Source organism: Manacus vitellinus, unplaced genomic scaffold (genome assembly GCF_001715985.3).
Source record: "Manacus vitellinus isolate BGI_N305 unplaced genomic scaffold, ASM171598v3 scaffold_3_pilon, whole genome shotgun sequence".
Classification (NCBI taxonomy): domain Eukaryota; kingdom Metazoa; phylum Chordata; class Aves; order Passeriformes; family Pipridae; genus Manacus; species Manacus vitellinus.
In genome coordinates this window covers 5387284-5412617 of record NW_021940535.1, presented here as the reverse complement: position 1 = coordinate 5412617, position 25334 = coordinate 5387284, and the positions used below count along the sequence as shown (strand labels likewise).

The window sequence follows — 25334 nt, the reverse complement described above, 5'->3', positions numbered from 1 at the left end:
AAAACAAAACACAGCAATAAGGATTTTGATATCCTGGGGAAAAAAATCCATAATGATAATAAATTGACTCTATTTATATATCAAGAACTATACCTTTGAGATTAAAGTCATGTCACTGACATTCAGTGAAAACAAAGTATCTTTTCAAAAAATGCAGCAATGATTAAAAACTTAAGGCATATCATTTCATTTTTTGACATGTGGGAGAAAGCCAGAGTAGGAAGAGAATTCCGACAACTTGGGGGGAGGGAGGAACAACCAAATTCTTTCAAGAGTATATATATTTAAACCATTTTTGAAAATACTTTGGTTCGTAACTTTTTTTATACCCTGGCTTAAGTTTTACATTATAAATGGAGACACTTCTATTGATAAAACATACTTTAGTTTTCTTTCGAGAGAAAAAGCTTACAAGTTCTCTCTCAGTAAATTTTAGAATTTTTCATGTTTTATTACCACTCAGAATAACATTGTTTCAAAACTGTAAAACTTCTCATTAATGTAATACCTGTCTCTACACAGCTCTGTAATTATTCTATTACACACCCTTGTAACTAATACTCTGTTCCAGTAACGTCTGAAATTTCACAATATTTACTGGAATAAGTTTAATTGATTTAGCAGAGGGTTTTGTTTCAATTTTTCCTTGAATACTGCTTTCTAGTTCAAGTCATAAAACTGCTTGTCAAATTGTGTTATGATGAATAGCTCAGGCATAATAATAAGCATTGTAGATAGAAGCTTTTCTAGCAATGCCTATATTTTTTTGGAAATGTATGATTATTATAAAGTCACATGCATTAAATATGAATAATTTTATGCATAAGAGAAGTAAAACTGGTCATTTATATATATTGGTGTGTTTATATACATAAAAACCCCTGGTAAATTGTATAAATATTTTTTAATCAAATTTTTAAGAGGAATGTGTAATTCTGCTCTGTTGTCTAAGGACCAGATGGTAAAGCTTTTTTGTTTGGAATCAATCAATCAGCTGCTAAAAGAAATAAATGTTTGTTTAACCAGACTTCATATCTACTCTAAAAATTCATCTAATTTGTTGGCAATTCTTACAAGCAATCTCCTAGCTAAGACTGGCTTTATTTCAAATGTCCATAAGGACGAGCTGTTTTGCTGGGCTCTGATGATGATGAGTGACTGATCACACACACACACATTTAAAGGCTTCTAACCAACTATCAAGACACAGGAAGTAAAGCCAAATTAAAAAAAAAATCTCAAATTTTGATATTGAATGAACGCAAAGCTAAAGACTGTTACCTGTCTATAAAAATGTCTATCTATAAAGATAATTTCCTTGTCAATGCTACAACAGAAAGAATTTTCTGGATAGTTTTATATGTTCATTACAGGATTTAAAGTCAATTTTGTACATGTAGACAACATTTTAATTCAGTCATTCAATATTCCAAGCCATTTCCCCTTTCTCCACAAACCAAGGCCAAAATATTCTTTCATTATCAAGGAGACTCTGTGTCTGTTTTCAGACACTTCATGTAGATTTCATAAGGAATTCATAACCTATTTTGTTCAGAAATATTTCTCTAACTCTCTACATGCTACCTAAACACAACCATAACATACCAACACTGTCAATGTATAATTGCTGTGACACAAGATGCAAATTTTAACAGACGCATTCCAGGTCAAGTCAAGAAACTGACAAATACTGTTTGTGGTCTTGCAGAAATTTTGTGTTTTCATTTTCAAAACTCTTTCAGAAAACTAGGGGAGCTTTGTCTCTACCTTTATGTGGGACCACATGACATTTTTATCCAAGTTTGCTCCTTTCAAGATGACAGGCCGATCTTTGTACAGAGATACTGCTATAACTCAGAAAACAACATTAAAGTCTGTTATATGGAAGTCAAGCCAAGTTATGCTGTTTAATCAAGCACTCATCCCTACTGAATATTTTTATAGAAAATTAAAGGGTTTAGATACAACACCATTCTTTCTGTTCTTCTGGAATGGAAAAAATAGAAAGTGTTACATAGGTAATATTTAGTTTCACAGCACAGAACAGGCTGTTTTTGAACGTCAGGTTTTGTTAAACTTCAATATTATGTTGAATACCAAATAACAGAAACTAAGATTGCTCTTCAAATGAAGACAAAAGAATAGGATATTCTAAATAAATTCAACTTGTGAAAAGCATTCTTATAAGTGTGTGATAGGTTTCTGGGAAGTGTTGTTCATATGTGTAGAATCATAGAATTATTAAGCTTGGAAAAGACCTTCAAGATCATTTTGTCCAACCATCAACCTACTGCCACTGCCATGTTCTTTGCCAAGTCATGTCCTCGAGTGCCATATCCACACATTTTTGAACGCTCTCAGGGATGATGACCCCACTACCTCCTGGAGTAGTCTGTTCTTGTGAATCCAAAGCTCCCCTGGTGGAACTTGAGGCCATTTTTGTAGTTGCATTAATACTTTATAAAGGGGAATAAACAAAAATGAAAGGGTAAGTTCTAACTCAATGAGCAGGAACAAATTACTTCACAGGGAGCACAGGAACAAAATAAAGGGATAAGTGAATTTCATATACTGACAAAATAACTGATAATTAAGATACAATAGGACACAGCAGTTCATATTCGGGTGTGAGAAGACACCTGATGTCAGAAAGAGATCTTATTGTTGACTATGGATGGCAAAGAGTAGCCACTTACATAAACAAAAGAACAAAAGCAGCAAGCACCAGGGAGAGAAGGCAACTCTGAAGGGGAAGAAACAAGACATGATACCAAGATGTCAAAGTAGAAGATGTAGTAGAAGGCTGCAGAGGGACCTGGACAGGCTGGATAGATGGGCCGAATCCAATGGAATGAGGTTCAACAAGACCAAGTGCCAGGCCACACTTTGGTCACAACAACCCCCTGCAGCGCTACAGGCTGGGCACAGAGTGGCTGGAGAGCAGCCAGGCAGAAAGGGACTGGGAGTTTGGATTGACAGGAAGCTGAACATGAGCCAGCAGTGTGCCCAGGTGGCCAAGAAGGTCAATGGCATCCTGGCCTGGATCAGGAACAGTGTGGCCAGCAGGACCAGGGAAGTGATTCTTCCCCTGTACTCAGCACTGGTGAGGCTGCACCTCAAGTACTATGTCCAGTTCTGGGCCCCTCAATTTAGGAAGGATATTGAGGTGCTGGAGCGTGTCCAGAGAAAGACAATGAGACTGTTGAAGGGTCTGGAGCACAAATTCTGTGAGAAGAGGCTGAGGGAGCTGGGGTTGTTTAGCCTGGAGAGGAGGAAGTTCAGGGGAGACCTTATCACTCTACAACTACCTGAAAGGAGGTTGTAGCCAGGTGGGGGTTGGTCAACTAGGGGGTTGGTCAACTAGGCAACTAGTGACAGGACAAGAGGAAACATTCTTAAGCTGCACCAGGGGAAGTTTAGGTTGGACATTAGGAAAAAGTTCTCCACAAAAAGAGCGGTTGGTCACTGGAATGGGCTGCCCAGGAAGGAGATGGAGCCACTGTCCCTGGAGGTGTTTAAGAAAAGACTGGATGTGGCACTTAGTGCCATGCTCTAGTTGACAAGGTGATGATAGGTCAGAGGTTGGATTCAATGATCTCAGAGATCTTTTCCAATCTAGTTTATTCTGTGATCTGTGAAGATGATGTAGAAAGGAAGTCAGCACAGGATCACCTTATAATTCACTACTTGTTTTTTAAAATTCTACACAAAAAGGCCAGTAATGTATAAGACAGAAGGAAAACAGGTAAAAATGGAAGTTGAGAAACTCAGAGAAAACCTAGAATAGATGAAAGGACAAACATTTAAGGAACATTGTTTTGGAAGTGACACAAATACACTAAAACACAGAAGAAAATAAAAACAGAATACAAAGAAGAGAACATGGCAGAATCGAAACGGCCTAAATGAGAAAACTGATTAAAATTACAATTAAAGAAGCAAAAAAATTAACAGAGCCAAGAAAAGACAAGTAAACAAAATACAAGATTTGGATATAAAAGTATACAGTGTTCACATGCAAATATGTAGAAATAATTGCATACAACTACATACAGAGAAGGCAGAGGGAGAGAGAGAAGGGTTTTTTAGTGCTGCTTTCTTTGATTTCTTCTGGAAAATGGGAAAGAAAAACAAATAAACAACCCCCCTCAGCATAAACAAACAAATGAACAAAAAATCCCAGCACCTGAGGACACAAGGGCGATAGATTTTTGCTTTTCAAGGTAGTAGAAGTAAAATGCCAAAAATATGTATTTGCCTTTTGGTAGTTGGTCCAAACACACAGCATATGTATTCCTAAGAGACCTCAGAATAGTATTAAACCTCAAAATCTTCCAAGCTGAAGGTAAAACTGACGTGCACCCTGGTGTCCAGATAAGCCATTTCTAGCTTAATAAATCCAATTATAGGTTTGTTAGGGTTTTTTTAATGTTACTTATATTCTTTTTGAGGAGAATAGGGGGAAACCTCCCCACACTACAAACAGCTTCTTCACTCTTAACTTCACATGCTTTTTTATTGCATCAAAAACTGTCTACAAGCCATAAGAGGGGAAAACCTGATTAGAACAGTGATGCAAGGTCTTAGAGTCAGGAATAAAGTATGTACAAAAAGAATCAAAAACAGAAACAGAAGAGTACCAAAAAAATCCAATAGTCCTTTTAAAGTTTAATCACCTGAATAATACAGATCAAACTGAGACCACCAAATCCATTTCATGATAAAACTTGAAAGGGTTGTCTCTGTTCTAACATGAAGTTAAAAAGTTTAAAAAAACAAAACAAAACCATTAAAAAAAGAATCTCACCAAAACTTTTGGTGTGAAACATCAAGCTTCTTTAAATTTCTTAGTCTAGGCAGAAACTCAAGGGTTGGACTTGGTGATCTCAGAAGTCCTTTCCAACCAGGTCGATTCTATGATTCTCTGAATTAAATAATAGTAAAAGTGACAAAAATAGGCAATGCATCAGATCCACAAAGTCCAGCTATGTCTCCTCAGTACTTTCAACTTAGAAAATACCAAAAGCTAAATAGACTGTGAGGTGCTTGGATTTATGTCACTTAAGCTGGTTACAACTCTTGAGCCCCAAATGGGCTGAAAGCACAAACATACAAGGAAGGGGGAAAAAAACCTCAAGCTTACTCAAGAAATAGCTGCACACTGAAATGGCATATCCATAGTTTATTTTAAAGAATAAAATGTGTTGCTTTATTAAAACATATATTCTGAAAATCAATTGAAAAATGGAAAATCTTAAAAAATTAGTTTTGATGCGTGAATACGTGCACACTAAGTTTTTGCCCTATCAGCAGAAGTTTCTCTCTGTGTAGTACCTTAACGACAAACCTATACCCACCTCTTGTCCATTCCAATGCTACCTGGCGGAGAAATGGGATCTTTTACAATTTTTTTAAAATAGGTTAAGAGAACTAAGTATCTCACCATGACTCAAAGCAAGCTTTATATGAAAATGAAACCCCTTTTGTATTCTGACAGAAAGAATACTTGAAGCTGCTGGTTTTCTCTACTACCTCATGTTTATTATAAAAGTTTTTTTAAAAGCTTCACAAAAAGCCAATATGATGAAACACTACTTCAGTGTTCTTGTTATTCGGTAGACTATGGCTGCAATCGTCAGAACCAAACCTGTCTGCCAGTTTTTTAAAGTCTGAGTATAAAACTTCTGTAATTTGGAACTCATCCTTGCTATACCTAAAAATAGGAAAATTAAAATAAAGTCAAATTTCAGTTTCCAGTTTTAGTTAACTTAGAATGAGAACGTGTTGTTAAAGTCAGCCAAAACCAAGTGTGAACAAATATCTACTTTTACATCTCACACTGTGAGAGGTAACCCTTTCAGATATGACTTCAAGATGGAAGCATTGTTAGAAATTCATACTGTATAGATGCACTCTCTCAAAAATGTTCTGCATTGCAAACTAGTTTCTTTTGTTTGTAATAATATAATTATTGTACTTATCCTTCATATAAAAAAATAGCTGAAAGTTTAACTAAATCTTTACTTACTAGCAGAACCATAACTTAATATGATATTGATTATAATGAGTTTTAAATGTAAATATCTTTTACCAAGTTCCAAAATGTTAGGGGTGCCTTTGTTCATTTGCTGTAGCAAAAGCAAATGCAGTTGGAAACGTCTACCTTTTTAGGCTGTCAGTTTACACAGCTAGGAGAGATGAAATCTAAAGTTAATTGTAAATCAAAACCCAAGGAGAATCACCCTCATCAGTCAAATGGTGACAGAAGGAAGAAACTAAAAATGAAGATGAAACCATCACCATTCTGATACAGAACTCCACATGTATCTAAAATTCTTTGAACAATTTCAACACACTTCAATTTCTTTCTAGGTGTAGGCACACTCATCTGAAAAGGAGCTCCGACATGTTAAAGACATCAAATGCAATCTGATCCTGTACAAAAGGATTCTGAGGTAACCAAGACTTCTGTTTTGGGATTTTCTTCCTTGCTATTTTTGTCTGCTACACAATAATACAATAAAACACCTGGTCTAGCTTCTGTATACCACCAAAGAGCCCTTTCCAAAAGTCCTTCTTGATTTAAAAGTATCTTCAAAATGTTTACTAAAATAACACCCTTCCCTAAACAAAAGTAGGTGATAAGGAGGAATAAACATAAAATCCTAACTAGACAAAACTTCTTACAACATCATTTAGTTTTTCAAACTACATTTGATGGACTGTTAGAGAGAGTAATTTCTGCACACCCAGAAGGTGTGCCAAGAGTTGTTCACCACAAGAGTTGTTCATCCAGCCAAGAGTTGTTCACCACAGAACAGTTGTTCACCCAGAAGGTGTGCCAAGAGTTGTTCACCACAAGAGTTGTTCATCCAGCCAAGAGTTGTTCACCACAAGCTGCACCATTAAATTACAGATACTTGCAGCTAGGATGACCCTGTAGAATAAGGATACCTTAATAAGAAAAAACACAGGAAGCAGAACTTTAAGTAAAATATAAGGCTCTAGTAAGACCTTCAAGGCTCTTGGCCTTCACAACCCAGGAAGCAGCCAGCCGTGGCTGCTCACGTTGACATCCCAGAGCAGTAGGAAGATGCCAGGACACTTGGCTGGCTGCAATACTGAGTTTCTGTGCCCAGTCTATGAGCACTTGAAAACTGCACCTGAACATGTCAGCAACTGTGGTGAAGTTCACATCCAGGAAGTAAACTGAGTTTCTCAGTGAGCTACAGCCTTATGCACATCCTAAACATGATTTGCACATAAAAAGATTAATTTCGAGATTTAAAGTAACTTTAGGAATTTTTATTTTTTTTTTGGTTGGTTAGTTGGTTGGCTTGGTTTGTGGGTTTTGTTTGTTTCTGTTTGTCTGGTTTGTTTTTTGTTTGTTTTGGAAATGGATCTACTGTGATGTTAAAGAATTCCAGAAATTTCTTTCTGAAGAACTACAACAATTCTAGATTCAGTCACAGTGCATTTATTTACAACCAAATTACTTCCATCCAGGTAAAAACCAAGGAATAATGAAGTGTCCAAAAGTGACATGCCCTTGCCAATGCAATATCACCTCAAAATTAAAGACAATGGAAAACAGAAAACCTGCATCTCCTGGTTTCACATATAACTGAAAATTCAAGTAAATTAAAACCTCTAAACTCCTGACAGTACTACTTACAATTTGTATGCTCATGTTGTATCTGTAAAAATATTAATTTTCTTCTGCTTTTAAAAAAATGTTGCTATACATGAACAGCTATTCAGCAGAAATGCAATTTTCACACATAAATGTCATCAAGCAATTGGAAAATTTCACTCTAAATAAGAGAACTGGAGAAAATGGGAAGATACCATGAACAAGTCCACCAAATCACAGCTGTATTTGACAGGGCATATGCATAATTTTTCCAGTTGCAGTAAAACCAAGATCAAGCACTATTTCTCAGCCATGACTAGGTTACCTCCACAGTTGGAAGTTGAACTGAGGCACTGCAATCCCAAGAGCACAAACAAGAACAATCCCTGGCATGTTCTCATACTGTCACAGTGAAACTGAGATTAATTTGTTTTTTCATTGTAGAGGCACTTGGTTTACTCTCATAGTTAGTTAGGACAAACACATGAATATTAGGAGCTCAAAGCTTCATCCTTTCACTGTCACCATGTGAGATTAATAACAATCTTTCATATACCATACAACTGTTTTACTCATGACAGTCCAAATATAAGTTAACTTAAAGCTTAAGGGTTGAATTCTGTTACTCTCAGCATCACATTAAATAAATACTCCATTATTTGACAAGATGTTGTGGGAAAAGGTAGTTCAATTCCTCAAATTATAGTTGACGCAGTAAGTGCTGAGACAAAAAGCAGAATCTTTTTCATGATCGTAATTAGTACAACAACAGAATCACATGGCTGTGATGAATCTCAAAGACAATCTAATCTACCTCCCAAAAAGGCTAAATTACATCCATGTATCATTCCTGACATGCTCCTGTTCAAAATTATGTAAATTCCTCAACACATCAAGGCAGCCTAGAGCTCCACCAGCCCTCCAGCAACAGCATTTCTCCCACTTTCTACAGTGTGAAGCTGCTTTGATGCAATTTAAACTCATAATTTCTCTTTCTATCCACCATTAATTTGGAGAATAATTTACACCCCTCCTCCTTGCAGCTATCTTTTGTCTATTTGCTGACATGAATCTCACTTCTATGTTAAAAAGGCGAAGTTGGTTAATTTTGACCACTGGTTGTGTTTTCTAGGTGCTCAATTCTTCTTCTTTCTCTGCTCTGGGCTGTCCAATTTTCATGAAGTTCAGCACATGAAAGTGGACAATGTCCAGAACAGTGGGATTAATTTGCACATTCCACAAGTTATACTTCTGTTAATTCATTCCCAAATAATGTTTTCTTTATTCACAGAATCATAAGCTATGAACTACAAGGTAAATAAGCCATCCAAAAATCCCACTTCTACAAAACTGAATTTAAAACAAAAAAACAACAAAACAACAGAAAAACCCCCAAAAACAAAACATGCAAAACTAAACCAGCAGTTTTCCTCAACCATTATTTCTACAGTTCGTTAACAACTCCTAAGCATAGTCATTCCTTTGCACCTCAAAATCCTTAAAATAGCTTCCAAAAGGAAATGCGTTGTTATGTTTTATATATATACAAATAATAGTATACATATAATATGATTTACTTATAAGTCATGTACTATATAAATGAAAAAATACTATAAAAACAGGCACTTTTTTTAATTAGTTGGGAAGATAAACCAACAGAAAGAAATTCAGTACTTTATGGTTGGACTAGTGTTCATTTCAGTCCATGGTTGCACTGGTTGTCATGCCACTAAAACTTTATAACAACAAAACTCCTTTGTAACTGAGCATAAGCCTTCTTCCCACTGCCATTGGTCTAAGCTTCAGCCTTCTGAAAGCTCCTATATCTGCCTCATACTTTCCCTCTGCCTTCTACTGTGAGCTAATTAACTTATAAAGGGTTCTCATTAGTGCACTATTCAAGTACACCCTGCAGAAACAGAGAGAAAATGATAAAGGAGTAAAAATAAAAATACTGTTATATGGAAATGTGGCAAATCTGTGTCAAGTTGACTCTAGGCTCATTTATGTCAGTGATAAACATGACAATTATCATTGTGGTAACAAAGGGAACAAAGCAGAGGCTTTGCCATCAGAATGAGAAAGAGAGCATGAGTTTATTTGCCACTGGGATAATAAAGAAAATTACTGGTTTAGGGGTGAAAACTACAATTTGAGTTACCACATAGTAGTGCAACCTGGAATTTGCTACAAATACAGATAAAAACATCCAATTTATGGAAAAACCAAAGGTGCTTCTATTTCTCTCTCAACTTTGTTCTTTGCTTTGGGCTGGGAGAGGGAGGCGTGGAGGGCAAAGAGAGATTAATTTAAACCTAAATGGCCGATCCAAAATGGATTTTTAAACAAATTTACAGTGATTTTAAATTAGGAGCCATAGATTAGGCAATTAGCATGCTTGTAACAGTGTCAGCCTACAGACTTCACAAGAAAGAAGTATAATTAGACACCAATTTTTAACAAGGTGCTTTTGTGAATTAAGTCGTTCAAGGGTATATAAACACACAAAAAACAAAAAGAAAAAAAACCAACCAAAAATACCTGCCCTACATTCTAGCATTTTTCTTTGTAACTGAAATAAACACCGTTCAGGATTAAAAGAGAGAACTTCAAGTCATGTCAAACATCTCCATGTAAGGCACACTCTCATTTTAAATCTGGATAGTGTTACACATTTGTGTAGCTGTAATTCATTACTGGGCCCTGCATCTGAGAAGGGTAGATTGTCAAAGAAACTCATAGATATTCACCATGCTTTGTTGGTCTTCCATGAGGCCCAGCCACAGAAAGCTTCAGAGCTGCCTGGAGCTCATTTGAGCCTTGCCCAGCTGGGAGGCAACAGGAACACTGTCAATATCATCTTGTCCCCTTCTTCCCTCCTATCCCTCTCTTCCATGCAAAAGGCTTCAAGGCTGGTATAAAAACTAATTCTGAAAAATCCATACCCTGAAAGAAAAGTGTGATTTCTACTCCAATTCCCACTTTGTGTTGCTAGGGCAATGGAAAGGAGAAGAGACAAGGTACAGGCCTGGATTTACAGTTTCCCAGCTGTGTAATACAAATCGTTGGTTATTCTCTACAGTGCACAGAGGTTCTGAAAACCTCAGAAAATGATACAAAGGCCAAAGTAGGGGAGATAATTCCGGTAAATTTAGGTCAATGTTACAGAATATCAGGAATCTTATTTTAATACAAGATATCTGTAAGTGGCTACAAATAGCAAAGATAAAGAATCAGCCAAAGTATTTTCCCTCATCAAGTTTATGCTGGTTCTTCCCTGCCTTGGATATAACAGCATTTGATCTGAACTTCCTAATCAGTGTTAAATAACGCTCAACTGCACATGGAGATATCCTCTCTACATAGCTTTAAAAGAGACTATAATGTCAGTTTTTGTTTATTCATGAATATTAGTATTCCCAAAATGCATTACTTCCAAGCTCATTTATAGGACTGTAATTAAGTTTTCTTTTTACCAGCTTCAACAGTTGTAATTGTCATCATTTCCTGCCCCTTTCCCTCCTTTTCCCCACCCCAGATCCCCAAGTATTTTTGTATCTGATCTTCTGATAACCAGGAATCCTGTGAAGGTAAATATGGTACGTTTCTAGGCTATACTTCCTGAATACAAGATTTACTTGAGTAAAACTTCAGGGTATTGGAAAAACAAAACAAAACAAAGCAGAACCAATAACTGGTGAAATAATATTAGAGTTTTTAAAATCTCATATTAAAAGCTTATGTGTGAAAAAACCCCAAACAACTAAACCACAACAACAAACAGTAGTTTACTTACAAAAACATTGCTATACACACAGACTGACAGACACCTAACTAAACAGTGGGTTTTCCAGAGGAGCTGAGCACTTATTTCCACCACTAGAAAAGAACTGAAACATTATGAAAACAAATGCTCATATCAGCATTTACATTATCTCAATCAAAATGTCCTCTATCAACATGACACCAATTCAGAACCAATGCATCATGTTTGTCATTTCCATTAATCACTAAGCAACTTGCAATGCCAACAATTTTAACTGACATAAAAATATCAACAGAAACATCTGCTCCATGTCCCCTTTTTTCATGCTTTCTCTCCAGCGCTTTCAATTGGTAATGACTGTGTCCTGGCAACTTACTGGAAATAATTTTCACATCTTTTTCAGATAATGGATGAGCTGTGAAATTAGTAAGATGTTAGATGGGTACCTTTGAGGTTGCCCTGGTTGGCACACACTCTCTTTTGTAGCTATCTGTTTCAATAGGAGCATTGTAGAGTATTAATTTAGACTCTTTACTGAGGGAATGAGAATATGGAGAAAGTGCCAGTTTCTCTGGAAAAACACCCATCTGCACACCTACAAAGGAGTTCAGAGAACAAATGGCAGAAGAGAAGCCCAAATAATACCCTGTCAGGCTGCTCCCAGGTCCACCACAGGAGCTATCAGCCCGTTAAAGGCCCATCTGCCCAAGCCCAGAGAGGGCCCAAATCAAGGATACAAACAACCTGTCTGAGGCACAGCCTCAGCTCCAGTATCTTGGCATGGAGCCCATCATCATGAGTCATTGGTAACAGCTCTCCCCAACACCTTTCAGACTAAAGGGGTTGCTACCTTGGAGTGGAATTAGCACAGAATCACAAAATATATTGAGTTGAAAGGGACCCAAAAGGATTGAGTCCAACCCTTAGCCTTGCATAGGGCCATCCCCAAGAGTCACACCATGTGCCTTGCATATCATCCAAACTTTTCTTGAACTCTGCCAGACTTCATGCTGTGACCACTTCCCTGGGGAGCCTGTTCCAGCACCCAACCACCCTCTGGGTGAAGAACCTTTTTCTTATATCTAACCTACACTTCCCTTGACACAATTTCAAGCCTTTGGTCCTGTCACTGGTCACAACAGAGAAGAGATCAGCACCTGCCACTTCTCTTTCCCTCACGAGGAAGTTGTAACTGCAATGAGGTCTCTCCTCAGTCTCCTCTTCTCCAGGCTGAACAGACCAAGTGCCCTCAGCTGCTCCTCATACAGCTTCCCCTCAAGGCCCTTCACCATCTTCGTGGCCCTCCTCTGGACACTCTCTAACAGCTTAATATCTTGTATCGTGGTGCCCAAACTGCACACAATATTCAAGGTGAGGTCACCCCAGTGAAGAGCAGAGTGGGACAGTCCCCTCCCTTGCCCAGCTGGAGATGCTTTGCCTGATGCCCCCCAGGACATGGTTGGCCCTCCTGGCTGCCAGGGCACTGCTGAGTCATATTCAACTTGCCGTTGACCAGGACCCTCACATCCCTTTCTACTGTGCTGCTTTCCAGTATCTCATTCCCCAGTCTATACGTACATCTAGGGTTGCACCATCCCAGGTGCAGAATCTGGCACTTTCACTTGTTGAACTTCATGTGGTTGGTGATTGCCCAGCATGGAAAATATAGCTCAGAATTGCACGGGACTTATAGGATATTTAGGGATGGAACTAAAGGCAGAAAAACAGTGTTAGGCGATTTGGAGGAGAAAAAAGTGGAAAAAAAAAGGGTAAGCGTAAATGTAAATGGCGATCTGGTCAGTATGCTTGTCTGGTTGTATCCTGCATCTGATCAGCACAGTCTATCCTGCTTTCTTATTAAATTCCTCTCTATATCCCCCTGGGCAAGGGGGTCCTGTGTGCATATGTGTGAGTATGCAGGTGTGGATGACAGCAGGTGGAGTCAGATCACAGGCTGGAGGGCCACTCTGTCCATGGTGCCAGCCACTGGAGCAAGTGCAGGTGTGACAGTGTGTGATGGCTAGCAAAGGACAAGCTGTACTAGCCAGCAAGCAGGTGAGGTGGCCTAGGAGCAAGCAGGGATGAACAGTTCTCTAAGGATCATCTTCAGAGGTGAGAGCACTTGGGTGTTCCTAAGGGAGGGTTATCTGTGGGGATCTGGAAGATCCTGACCACCTCTGAATGTGTGTGCATAAAATGGCCGGTACCAGTAACTAGAGTGGAACTGCTGCCCCAGAGGTTGTACGTCCAGGTGACAAAAAAAATGGGGAAACTGGGATCAAAGAGTGCTACTGAGCAGACTGAGAGCCTGAGCCCTGCTGTGGGGTGGATCCACTACGTACATATGTACATATACTCATTCTAGTGGGCTTTGATCCTCCTTAGCCAGATTGGGAAGCAGGGTGAGGCCACTGGTGCTGTCCATGTTTGTGTGAGTGCACAAGATGTCTGTAATCTGTAGAACTGGCCATGTGTGTTTTATGCACACATGACTGCTGGGAATACATCTTTAGCTGGATCTGGTCTGTCATTATATGTTTTTCTTCTAGCAGAAAGTATTGCACAGCATATGCTTTTCAAGAAGCATATTAGGTCAGAATGTAAGATTTATCTCCTGTAGTCATTTCTCCTATGGTTGCAATTAACTCTTTACAGAGCCCTTATTCTCTGGGCTTTACTCAGCTACACTGATATTCAGCACATCTCCCTTCTCTGTGATCAGTAACATTCTGCTTGACAAGCAGTTCAAGTGATCAAGACCAGCTCCCAGCTTCTGCGCAGTAGAGCTTTCTAACCTGTAAAATGTGTCTGATGATGGCCATTCAAGTTGCTGGAAGAAAACAAAGACTAAGTGAAGAGGAAAATAATCAGAGCAGATGACTAGAGAAAGAATTATGAAAGGAGGAAACAAACTTTTGAAGTTGATAGGAAACCACAAAGACATTGAGAAACATTAATATGGGGGAAACAGAAGAGGGCTTGAAAGGGAGAGGCATAGTCAAGGTTTTCAGAAAGGCAAAACCAAGTTCTTGTAGCTCAGTTAACCCAAGCATCAGTCTGAGAAATTCAGCGATATTTGTAGTGCTCTGAAATAACAGTGGCAGATATAAAGAAAAAAAAAATAGTGGCAAACAGCACATTATGTTTTCCTCTCTGTTTTAGAGCATCTACAAATGCCTTCTGAACCTAAAAGTATACTGAAAACATCATATAAAATACAACAACCACAGTTACAAGAAAATTGAAGGTTTTCTTCACAAGTGATTAGGTCATTAGGGAAGCTGGATGTGGTAAATGAGCTGACATAAAAGCTACATAGGGATACATGGGCTTAAAAATTTGCAAGATTAGAATTAAAGACTGTATGCTTCAGGTAAAATAAAATTAATAATGTTAGATATAAAGCTAAGTACTTACGCACATTTAAGTTGTATAGTTAAGACTTTTACTGAGAAAATGAGAAACTACAAACTACCTCAGCATGTTTCAGTATTTCTACTAATATTAACACGAACTTTATTTATGAAACAGTAGCATTTTCCATGTTTTCATAAACTTAGTTGAAAGTAAACATAGATAGAAGATTCCTCAGGCTTCTGTAAAATATTTAGAGTTCAACTAACCTGTTATTACTTCTGCTGAAAGACTTGTCAAGCCAAGATAATTATCGGCTATCCTTCCTAAGGTAAAATTTTAAAGCAATAGTTATGAAGCATGACTGATACCAAGCACCTACTTTTGCCAACAGATTTTTGTCCTAAAACTTTCCCTCCTTTACCTCTCATTTAAATTACAGCATATTAAGAAGGAAAATAAAACTCAAAACCCCACCAGACTTAAACTACAAAAAACCACCACAGCTCTTGCCTTTGAATGAAAAGGATCAATGTGGACAAGTGATTCTTAAGGAAGACATGTACAGCTGCCATAAGTCTACTGAAAAAATATTATGATATTAGAGGAAGGTAGTGTGCATAAATAGGAATCAAGCTGTATCAAAAACTCCACAACCTGAAATATATATAATCCAAAGAGAAGTGTCATAAGAAGACTGACAATAATTATTCTCTATGCTTATTTACTGCGAGACCCATACACTTAAGGTTATAAAGATAAGTTTTGTTATACTAGGTATTAAGGCAAATTATATACAAAACACCAGAAGTATCTCAGGGTTTCACTCCATTTAGTAAAAAAATTTCTCAGTCCACAGTCCTATCTGATTGACTATATGGCCTTCAACACATGGTAAAATTCATCACAAATGTAGAATTTATGAAATCTTTCTGCTCTAGGTGATGTACATGGGAATGCTACAAACCCTGGATAATGTCTGGTTATCCATTGGTACATAGTGTCTTTTAATGGCAAGCATAATTAAACTCAGTATATGTTCCCCTATTTTGAATTTTTAGGAAAAAAATTTAAAAAAATTACATGTGAACAGATAAAAATATGTCTGCATATATATTAAAGAAGTTCTCATTACTTCAACTATGTTACTTCTTTAGCAGTTGATATTTGCATTAACTTCATTCTCTCACATCTGAGGAAACTAGGATTATAGTGACTTCAAAACACGGTTTTTCTGTCTAATGGCTGCCAACGGGATTTTAATATCAGTACCTTAAAAAACTTTAATTGCACAGAAGCATTAACAGTGAAGTCTGCAATATGTTAGATTGTCTTAATGGAAAAGTTTAAGACAAAGCTAATTAATTTTGAAGTCTTTATATGCGGAATTCTTTTCAGGTTAAGATTAATTCTTGCTTTGATTTTATGGCATACATGAGCTGCTTTAAAGTTACCTATTGTTAATTACATGTTCTCTTTTAACTGCCCCCTGGAAACAATATTTCATTGTGCTTTCTGAACAACATTAGAGAATGGTTACAGTAACCTGCAAAAAACTCAGCTAATACTCATTTTTCCAAACACAGGATGCAATTCAGGCATGTTGCTTGGTTAGTTTTGAAATATTTAGCTAGGTCATTGAACTAAGGGAATGAAAATGCTCTGAGTTATATCCTGACTTCATACTGTTCTTCCACTGGACCTCACCTAGTAGAAATTAGCTTAAGAACTCATGGCACTTGATTCCAATACATAGGAACAACACAACTATACAAACAACTAAAACCAAAAGTGTAGTTTCAGCCCTTACACTCTCTCTCACAAATCATCTGATAGAGTTATTTCCAGCTGATTTTTTTAATTTCAACTTAATTACTGCTGGTTGATTATTCATATTCTGCTTTGCATCCTAATGCTCATTTTCTCCACTTAACCTTCACTAAATGCTATTGATGCTATTGCTCAATTTGGAACTGCAGCCCTTTCTGTCAGGAACACAGACTCCATCCATTTCCTTACAATAAAAATGCAAGTTCCTTCCAATTTATTACACATTCTGCATTTTATAAACACCTGGTACTGAGCAGTTCTCAGCTCAGCTGATAATAAATTAGTAGTAGAAGAGCTATAGTTTATAGCACTGAAACCAAGAACAATCTGATTTTTAAACAAATATTGGAGTTCAAAACCAAAAAACTGCAGCATCCCCAAACTGAAAAAAACCAAATATTAACGAAGCTTTTCTTTTCCAGTTTTACAGAAACATATGAAAAATGTAGCAATATGGGGCTTATATGTTTCACAGGAAAAATCATGTGAGGACTAAACAAAAACTTCAGTGTTGTTTTAAAACTACATTTTAATAAAAAGAGGTAATTTAATAATAGTCTCCAACCTTAGAAAAGAAATGCTTTATGTTAAATCCTTTGAAAACATGTAATAAATAATAGAAGATGAATCCACAAAGACTATTATAAATTATGACGATAATTCTTTTGAAAAGCATTATTGAAAAAAAGAGATTAGCCTCTTTTGTAAGTTATTGGTTATACAATCCTTTTAATAAACTTCTGTAAATAAAAGTAGTTTCTTTATAAACAGGCTTTTCTGTTCTCAACAGAAAAGAAACAAACATCTAAGAAGAGGTTTTGCAAAGCATGTATCAAATTTGAACATTTGATTACTTCAGATACAGAATGTGCCAAAGGAGGAGAAGAATAAATTGATACTGACATCCCTGGTAAAGAACAATCAGTTGTTGAAAGTTCTTTCTCAAAGGATGTTAACAGCAGAAGAGAACTAAAGCCTCTTTCTAGAAATTTTAGCTCACATTTCCCCTCCTATTTCTCCAAGATCAGCATTACTCACACATCTGAGCTGATGAGTTTGAATACAGTATTAATTCACCTCCTGGAAACTACTTTACTTAGACTTGAGTCTCAAAAAGAGTCTTAAAGCAGGGACCCTCAAGGAGCAATTCAAAAGACCATAGCCTTCATCAGGGACACCCAAACATCAGCTCACAAGTGGATGAGGTGATAGGGTGAAGAACTATATTCACTTTTCTTATAGCATCTTGTACAAAACTTACTCTTTAATGATAGTGCTAAAAGAGCTGATCACCCTTTTCTCATCACTGCATCCAGTATTAGGTTCATAAATACTTTCCATAGCTCCAGTCTCCCCAAACCAAGCCTCACTGTCAAAACAACTCTTACTATTTCTCCAAACCCACTTTTCTCAGAGTAACTTCACAATTCACCTCCCTACAAAGCTCCTCATTCCCATTAGTGCATCCCACAGCAGCTGCTCTCCATCAACCCAAATGAAGAAAATCACCTCAAACACATGAGGAGGGGTGGAATGGCAGCAACTCAAATTTTGCCCTACTGAAAGTTCCTCTTTCATGTTTTCAAAACCAACCAGCTTGGGTTCCCAGTATTGCTTTTCATTCTTCCTTTCATGTAATTCAGGCAACGTTTGCCATGAACAAGTCTAATGAGCATTGTGGAGCCCCATTGCACGCCTTAAAGTGCCAGCCTTCTGCTACAGAAAATCAGCCCTGTATGTTCCTATGCTGTCTTTCCATAAATTTACTAATGAAAATTCTTAATTTGTTACTGGGAAATCTGGCAGTCTTGTGTGGTTCATTCAGTCATATGGGCTGCCAAACTTCTGCTAAATCTTAAAATCAGATGCTTGCATGTGCACAAATCCCCTTCTGCAGCATCTATCACCATGCTGCTTTCTGCAGAAGGCCCAGTTCTGAAATCCAAGATTTTTTCATGAAACTAAACTAAATGACTAAAACATCGCATTTCACTGGTAAACATTCAGAAGTGTCAAGGTGATACTTTGTCACAGTCCTGCACAAAAATCCTCACAGGGCAACTGAAGAGGAGACGGTTTTGTGTCAAGCCTTCTCAAAATATAGGACCTTTCTGACTAGGCTGTATCTTCCACTTCAAGTGTATTAAAAATCAACATTCTTCCTGTCTTTGAAATGGAACATTCTTTCACAAGACTGTCTTATGTAACACAGCCTTTAAACACAGAAGTATTTATCATATTTTTCCTGATCAAATAATACATTAATATGCTTGTGAAACTCCAAGGCTTTTACTTTTTCTAACAAATTGGATTGTGATCAAAAAGATACCATGGTTGTTCTGAGAATTCCTCCAGTCTCCAATAAAATATAAACCTATACTCTGCTTGTTTGGGATGACTGGAAAACTATAGGTTTTTTTTGTTTCTTTACTTGTTTGTTTTGTTTTGTTTTTTAACTCAAGTAGATTTCAGAGCATAGTTTTGCTGAATTATGTATTTGCTTTTTCATTATGGAACTGTTTCTCAAATTTCTGACAGGAGAATACCTCTGCCATGCCATTCTTTCCTATCTAGACTCAAAGTGTATGAAGTCTGCTTTTCTGGGTACTTCCTCATTTATAGAAATACAGGGAAATCATATGCTACAAACTAACTGATGGAGATCTTGTTGAAGATCATAGCCTTTGCAGATTAAATTTGTGTTGCTGATCACTGATTTTGGGAATAATCGGCAATGAGAATTATCAGAGATTCTAAAATATGTGTAACACAAATATTTCATACTCAATGTGTTTCTAGATACTATTAAACTCAATATTAAAGCAATATTTCATTTTAAGAAAATAGTCAATATTCCTGCAGAAAATATCAATGCCCATTGGATTTCCAATGACACTTAACGTACTTATCATTTCAAGATGAGATTACGGCTTTATTCCTCATTAACTTTGAATCAGATTCCAAAATATAGGTAATGTTTATTCCAACAAACTATGAGGAGGCAGACAGAGAATTCAGAGGTCAAGTTCTCTTTTATGGAAAGTAAGAATCACTATATTGTTTCAAATATTCATTTTGAAAACATAGCAAATTGCTAATTTAAAAAATGTAAAAGTTAATTATATTCTTTCTCTGCAGAGTTGCATTCTCTGTATATTCCGATGTAGTTATTGCTGCTTCTAGTGACAAGAGTATGTAAGGTTGTATTTGTCCTACTCTTTTACAGAACTAACAGTCAACAGACTGTGATCTGGATGTTAGTCACTCCTATGGACTAGCTGAAGATTTCCTGTCCAATATTTCTGAAGGAATCTCTACAGCTGTAAAAGTGAGGACAGTGTTTGTTTGGAGGTCAAATTAAAGAATAATAGAACTTTCTCATAAGAGAAGGCTCCTGAGAGACCTTATAATCCTTTCAGTACCTGAAGAGGCCTACAGGATAGCTGGAGAGGGACTTTTTAGGAGGGCTTGTAGTAGTAAAACAAGGTGGAATGGCTTTAAACTGAAAGCCAGCAGGCTTAGATTGGATATTAGGAAGAATTTTTTTACTATGAGGGTGGTGAGACACTATAACAGGTTGCCCGAGAAGCTGTGGATACCACATCCCTGATGGTGTTCAAGGACAGGTAGGATGGGGCACTGAGCAACCTGCTCTAGTGGAAGGTGTCCCTGCCCATGGTAGAGGGGTTAGAAGTAGAAGAACTCTAAGGTCCCTTCCAATCCAAGCTATTCCATGATTCTGTGATAATTAAGACTAATCTTTTATGTGTAAACTGAATAATTTTCCTAGTGGAAACTATTAGGAGAAGGCAAATATGATCAAACAAGGTGCTTCTGGCCTTTTCCTTAATCTAACAAATTTATGCAGGAGGTGGAAGGTATATCATAGACGTGGTAAACTCTGTAAGCCCTTTGATACATTTCTTTTACATACAGATTCTAGAGAAAGCATGCATTGACCTGTATATTAAAAATCTGAGACAAGAAACTTGCATGATCATTAGTTATCCTGATACAGGATAACTTATACCACTCTGTGTTAAAGAGGCTGTAAACACCAGGAAGAACATAAGAGCCTAAAACTAGATGTATAACTCGTGCAAAGTGTAGCAGAGCAGTGTTACCTGAAGATCATAATGGAAAAGAGAAGTAACAAGGAAAATGAGCTCCTGTTCTCAAAGGTTTCAGGAACCATTTATCAATAGACTTTAGAAAAGTATTGCTCTAAGAACTCTGCATGGGCAGGCCAGCTTTTGCTAGGCTGTAAATATTAATTAGTCAGGGCTTAAAATATAGCTGATACAATAAAGCAGTAAGAATGATACTTGCTGTTAACTATAACACTAATAATTAATTTTAAAATAATTTTGTAAATGTTTTATCACTGTAAATCATGATTTTTAAGTAAATAAATTAATTTATCTTTTAGTATTGTCTAATGATAAAATCAGTGCTCTAGTGTGATATTTGCCAGGCCACAGCATTTCCCTGGGCATGAATATCTGTTTGCTGAAAGAAACCTGGTAGATTCCCAGGGTATTTACCATGTACTGAGAGATAGAACTTTCCAGTATTTTGGTTAATTCACCATTGAGCTCCAGGGACCCACCTGTAGCGGGATGAAACAAATTATCATTTCCTCTGAATGGCAGTTTAAGCCTCTGACAAATAACAAGATAGTGGACTCAGAGCTTGGAGTGTCCGGTGTGTCTCTGAAAGGTGAAGAGCTTTCCTGTAAGAGTGCCATATTCTGAAAAGCAAACTATTTCATAATCTTAAGATATCAAACAAGTGTAGTTGATTTACACAACTGAAGAGATAATAAGATGTTCAGTTTTTATTTCAGATTTATTTATTAGGAATTTTTCCTTCTTTAGCTGTTTATTTTTGGTTTATAGTTCCTAGCATGTCTAAGCCCCATATTTCTCTATCTAGACTAATTTTTGTTTTCACTACCATACTATAAATATATTATGATCAGACCTGTGTGAAATGAAGTCATTTTGATTCATAAGGTTTTCATGCAAACATTTTTCTCTGTTTCACTTCAAGGAGTTCATCCCTTGAATTTGTCTTTGAATTTCAACTTCAAAGGAACCTTAAACCGCAATCTGAAATTCAGTCAAAGCTGCAAAGCTTTGCCTTGTTTCAGGTCAAAAGCTCAGGAAAGTGTTGAATTACCTGACCAAAGCAAAATCAATTCACTGAAAAAAACCCTTCAGTAATACAGAATTATCTTGTTCCTTTAAGTTCTGCAAAACTCAAACTCATTACAACCAGCTATGGAGTTACAGTCCCCACTAACATAGTCTTGACTCCAACGTCTTCGAAAAATGCTATTATATCCACCACACATTGAGAAAAAAAACCACATATTTTACTGTGGAGTATAATATAATCTGTTCTGTAAAATAATCTTATTTTTAAGTAAAATGGTACTGAACAAGTGCTGTCTGCACTTAAACACTTTCCTGCTCTGTAGAATCATGATATCCGCTATATTTTTCTTACAATCTGCAATGCTGTTTAAAATTGCTTTCAGCTATTTTTATACCACATGCCAGTCATCATTCCAAGTTGCCTCCTCCCCCAGCATGTCTTTTGTACTGCTATAGCCACAAACCTCAAAACTCAAAAGCAAAAGGCAGCACACCAGGCATGTCCAAGTATACACACATACTGCACAAGTAGGAAAGGACAGTAGGGTCAGCACCATCCTAGCAGAGCTGAGGTCCCAGACCTCAGGACAGTATAACCTCTGGCAAGCTTTAACAAATCCCCTCCTTATTTGTAGCTGTATCTAACGCTGGAACATGCTGTTATAAATACTGATAGCTATTGCCTGCTCAATAAGGGAAGAGTTAAGGTTGTCTCAGTCTATATCTTGACGCTCAAATTTTTGTATTTCACTCATTTTTGTGCCATTAACTTCTATACTCTAGAAAGGCATAAGATTTCACACATTGTGACAGGACATCTATCAAGCGAATAACTTTCGGCTCAACCTTCTTTTGTAAGAAAGAAGACTTCTAAAGTACAGCAATATATGGTAAAAACTACGATTATGTTCTTTAAACACAAAAATGTAATAAAACTAAAGCTTACACATCCAAGTTAGAAACTTTGCCTGAATTTAAAAAGTAAAAGTTCTTGAACAATGTGTCTTCAAATGACCTGGACAGAGTATGTAATCCCATACACTTTATCTATTCCATAGCGAAAGCACAATACACTCCAAATCCCTCTTTTGATATTGCAGTTCAGCAATGCCTTTTACTTGCCTTATTGCATTGTTTTATCCATAAAAGGCAGGTGAAAATCCTATTAAATGAAATGTCACATCTCCTTGGGTTATTATTTCGTTCCTTTGTAATAAATGGGATTTCAGAAAAGTGATGTCATCCGCTTGTCCTTGTTACTTCCCTTTGGAACTCAAGAAGAAAGCTTAACTATGTTTAATTGTGTCTTAACAGCTTGTCTGCACACCCACAAAGGAGCACAGACAGACAATGGCAGGAGGCTGAGCCCCAAAAAAACCCCTGCTGTGCCATCCAACATCCAGGCATCAGGAACTGAGGAGTCTGGAGTCCAGGGCCAGCCACTGGGCTGAGTGCCTGAGCTGAGCTGGTGGAGGGATCCACTCTGCATGAATATGGATGTTCACTGTTCTGTGGACATGCGACCCGCTCAGCCAGAGAAGTGAGCAGGATGAGGCCATTGGTGCCATGTTAATGTGTGTGCTCTGTCTGTGATCTGATCAGCCAGTTGTACATATATATTCATATACATATATTCAGTGTACATGGGCTCTGTTGGGTGCATGCTTACCGGGAATACTTTTACAGCCTTGCTACTGGTTGCACCTGGGGGAATGCAGCTGCAGCAGTCCAACACAGTACATTTTCCTCTTAAAGATAACACTTATTTTAAGAGGCTCACTAGAGAAAATAAACTCAACTGAGCTTCCATCCCTGCATTTCTGCAGTAAAGTAACTTAGCCTATCACATATGTAGGAATTTTCACTGAATTTTCACTGAAATATTGAATACTGTAATTCCTGAATTTTCTGTCCAAAGATTAGATGAAGCCACACCATCACTGTGCACATTCTTTCTTGGTGGAAAAAAGGCTGCCATGAAATCACTCCTCCAAGCATTGATATCTTAAATATTTCTCTTTAATTAACATTCTTTTGCCATTTAGCCCTTTCAGTTTTACCATTTCAGTAGCAAGATCACAGAGAACTTTGCCATCAAATGTGTATATATATATAAATAGTTATTTTATATATACATATATATAAAAATACATCCCCTCTTACATTTATATAATTTTTATCCATGGAATAGGTTTTGTTGCAATCCAGACAACTGTGAATAATCAAAGTTTTCTCATTGGTTTGATTTTTTTGATTAAAAATGAAACAACTCCACAATTTTCTTTTTAGAATTTTACACAGCTGTAGTTAAGGTAAATAAAAAATAATATAAATTTGTATCTCTACAAATCCTGGCTTCAATTTCAGCTTTTCACCTGTTCAAAAGCGTTTTTTCTCTCTTGTCAATATTAGGAGATTATTTGCAAAAAAAAGAAGTGATGACAGTAAGGACTGGATATGTTTTCTCTATCTTCTAGGTATTTTAAAATACATTTGCAGATGAAAATCCCAGTTTTTAGCATATGAGAGAAGGAACAGAAGATACATGCATTGTTCGGTACCGATTAAAAGAGCAACCTTAAAAAGAGTACCTTTCTTCTTTCTGTGCTTTAATAGTGTAGAGCATGTGAGGCTCATAGAAAATATTCTTATTTGAGAAACCCATAAACAGAGAGCAAGTAATTAAATTTTAAAATGGTTGATAATCAGTGTATAAACACACTCTGGGATCAGCAACCCAAACAAGTATCTGTAGCAGCAGTCAGCAGCTCTCCCCAGTAGCTTAGGGCAGATTCACTGCGTCCATTTGAAGCTCTACCTCATGTGCAATTGCTGAGAAAGTGTTTGCTCAATACACCCAACTAACACATCTGTAGTGCTTTGGTCCCTTGTGTGGTGCAGCACAGTGCTATATAAACACATCCTTATGCAGACAAACTGGAGTATGATTAAACCAACACCTCCTTTCAAAAAAGGTTTGAGGATCTTTAACAACCAGAAAAGAAGACTTTGGCTTTTTATCTCAACTAAAACACGTGTCTTCCCTCCTCCACTGACATTTTGAAACTGCAAGATGGCTTACAGTTATGACAAGTGGCACCACTGTATCCAGTTCCATCGCAAGTGCACTTGAAGCTGTCCCACGTCTGGGTGCATTTTCCACCATGTTCGCAGTGATTGGGCACACACCTGTCAGGAGGAGATGCAAAGACAGAAAGAAAAATCAAAATGAGCATCAAGATTTACATAAAGCTAAATTTTGAGCTGCACAAGCAGAATATCATGCCCTTGCCTGGTAATTAATCCTTGTTATTTTAGGCAGATTAACAGAATTTATATCTGAACACATGACTGGCATAAAATATCATCAAGGCTTTGCTGCAGCTCTTTTACAAACAGTAAAAAAACACAATAAAGGTGGAATAGAGCCTCCTATCATAAATCAGGGTTCTAAGTTACATATGACTGGTACTGAGCTGTCAAAACAAAAAGCACATCACAAGTCACATCTCCTCCTGCTGTGCAGGTGGTGTCACACCTCGAGGAGTCCAGTCCCACAGTTGACTGAAAGTTAAAAACAAAATGCCACTGA

The 25334-nt window shown here is 37.1% G+C and overlaps 1 protein-coding gene across 1 annotated transcript in view; it reads right to left on the bottom strand.

The window, feature by feature from the left end:
* CNTNAP2 (contactin associated protein like 2) overlaps nt 1-25334 on the bottom strand; it is a 1004683-nt gene that overhangs the window by 321268 nt on the left and 658081 nt on the right. The window contains exon 11 of the mRNA XM_018075661.2: nt 24825-24931. Within this exon, the coding sequence (XP_017931150.2) occupies nt 24825-24931 (107 nt within the window). The remainder of the gene's footprint in view (nt 1-24824; nt 24932-25334) is intronic.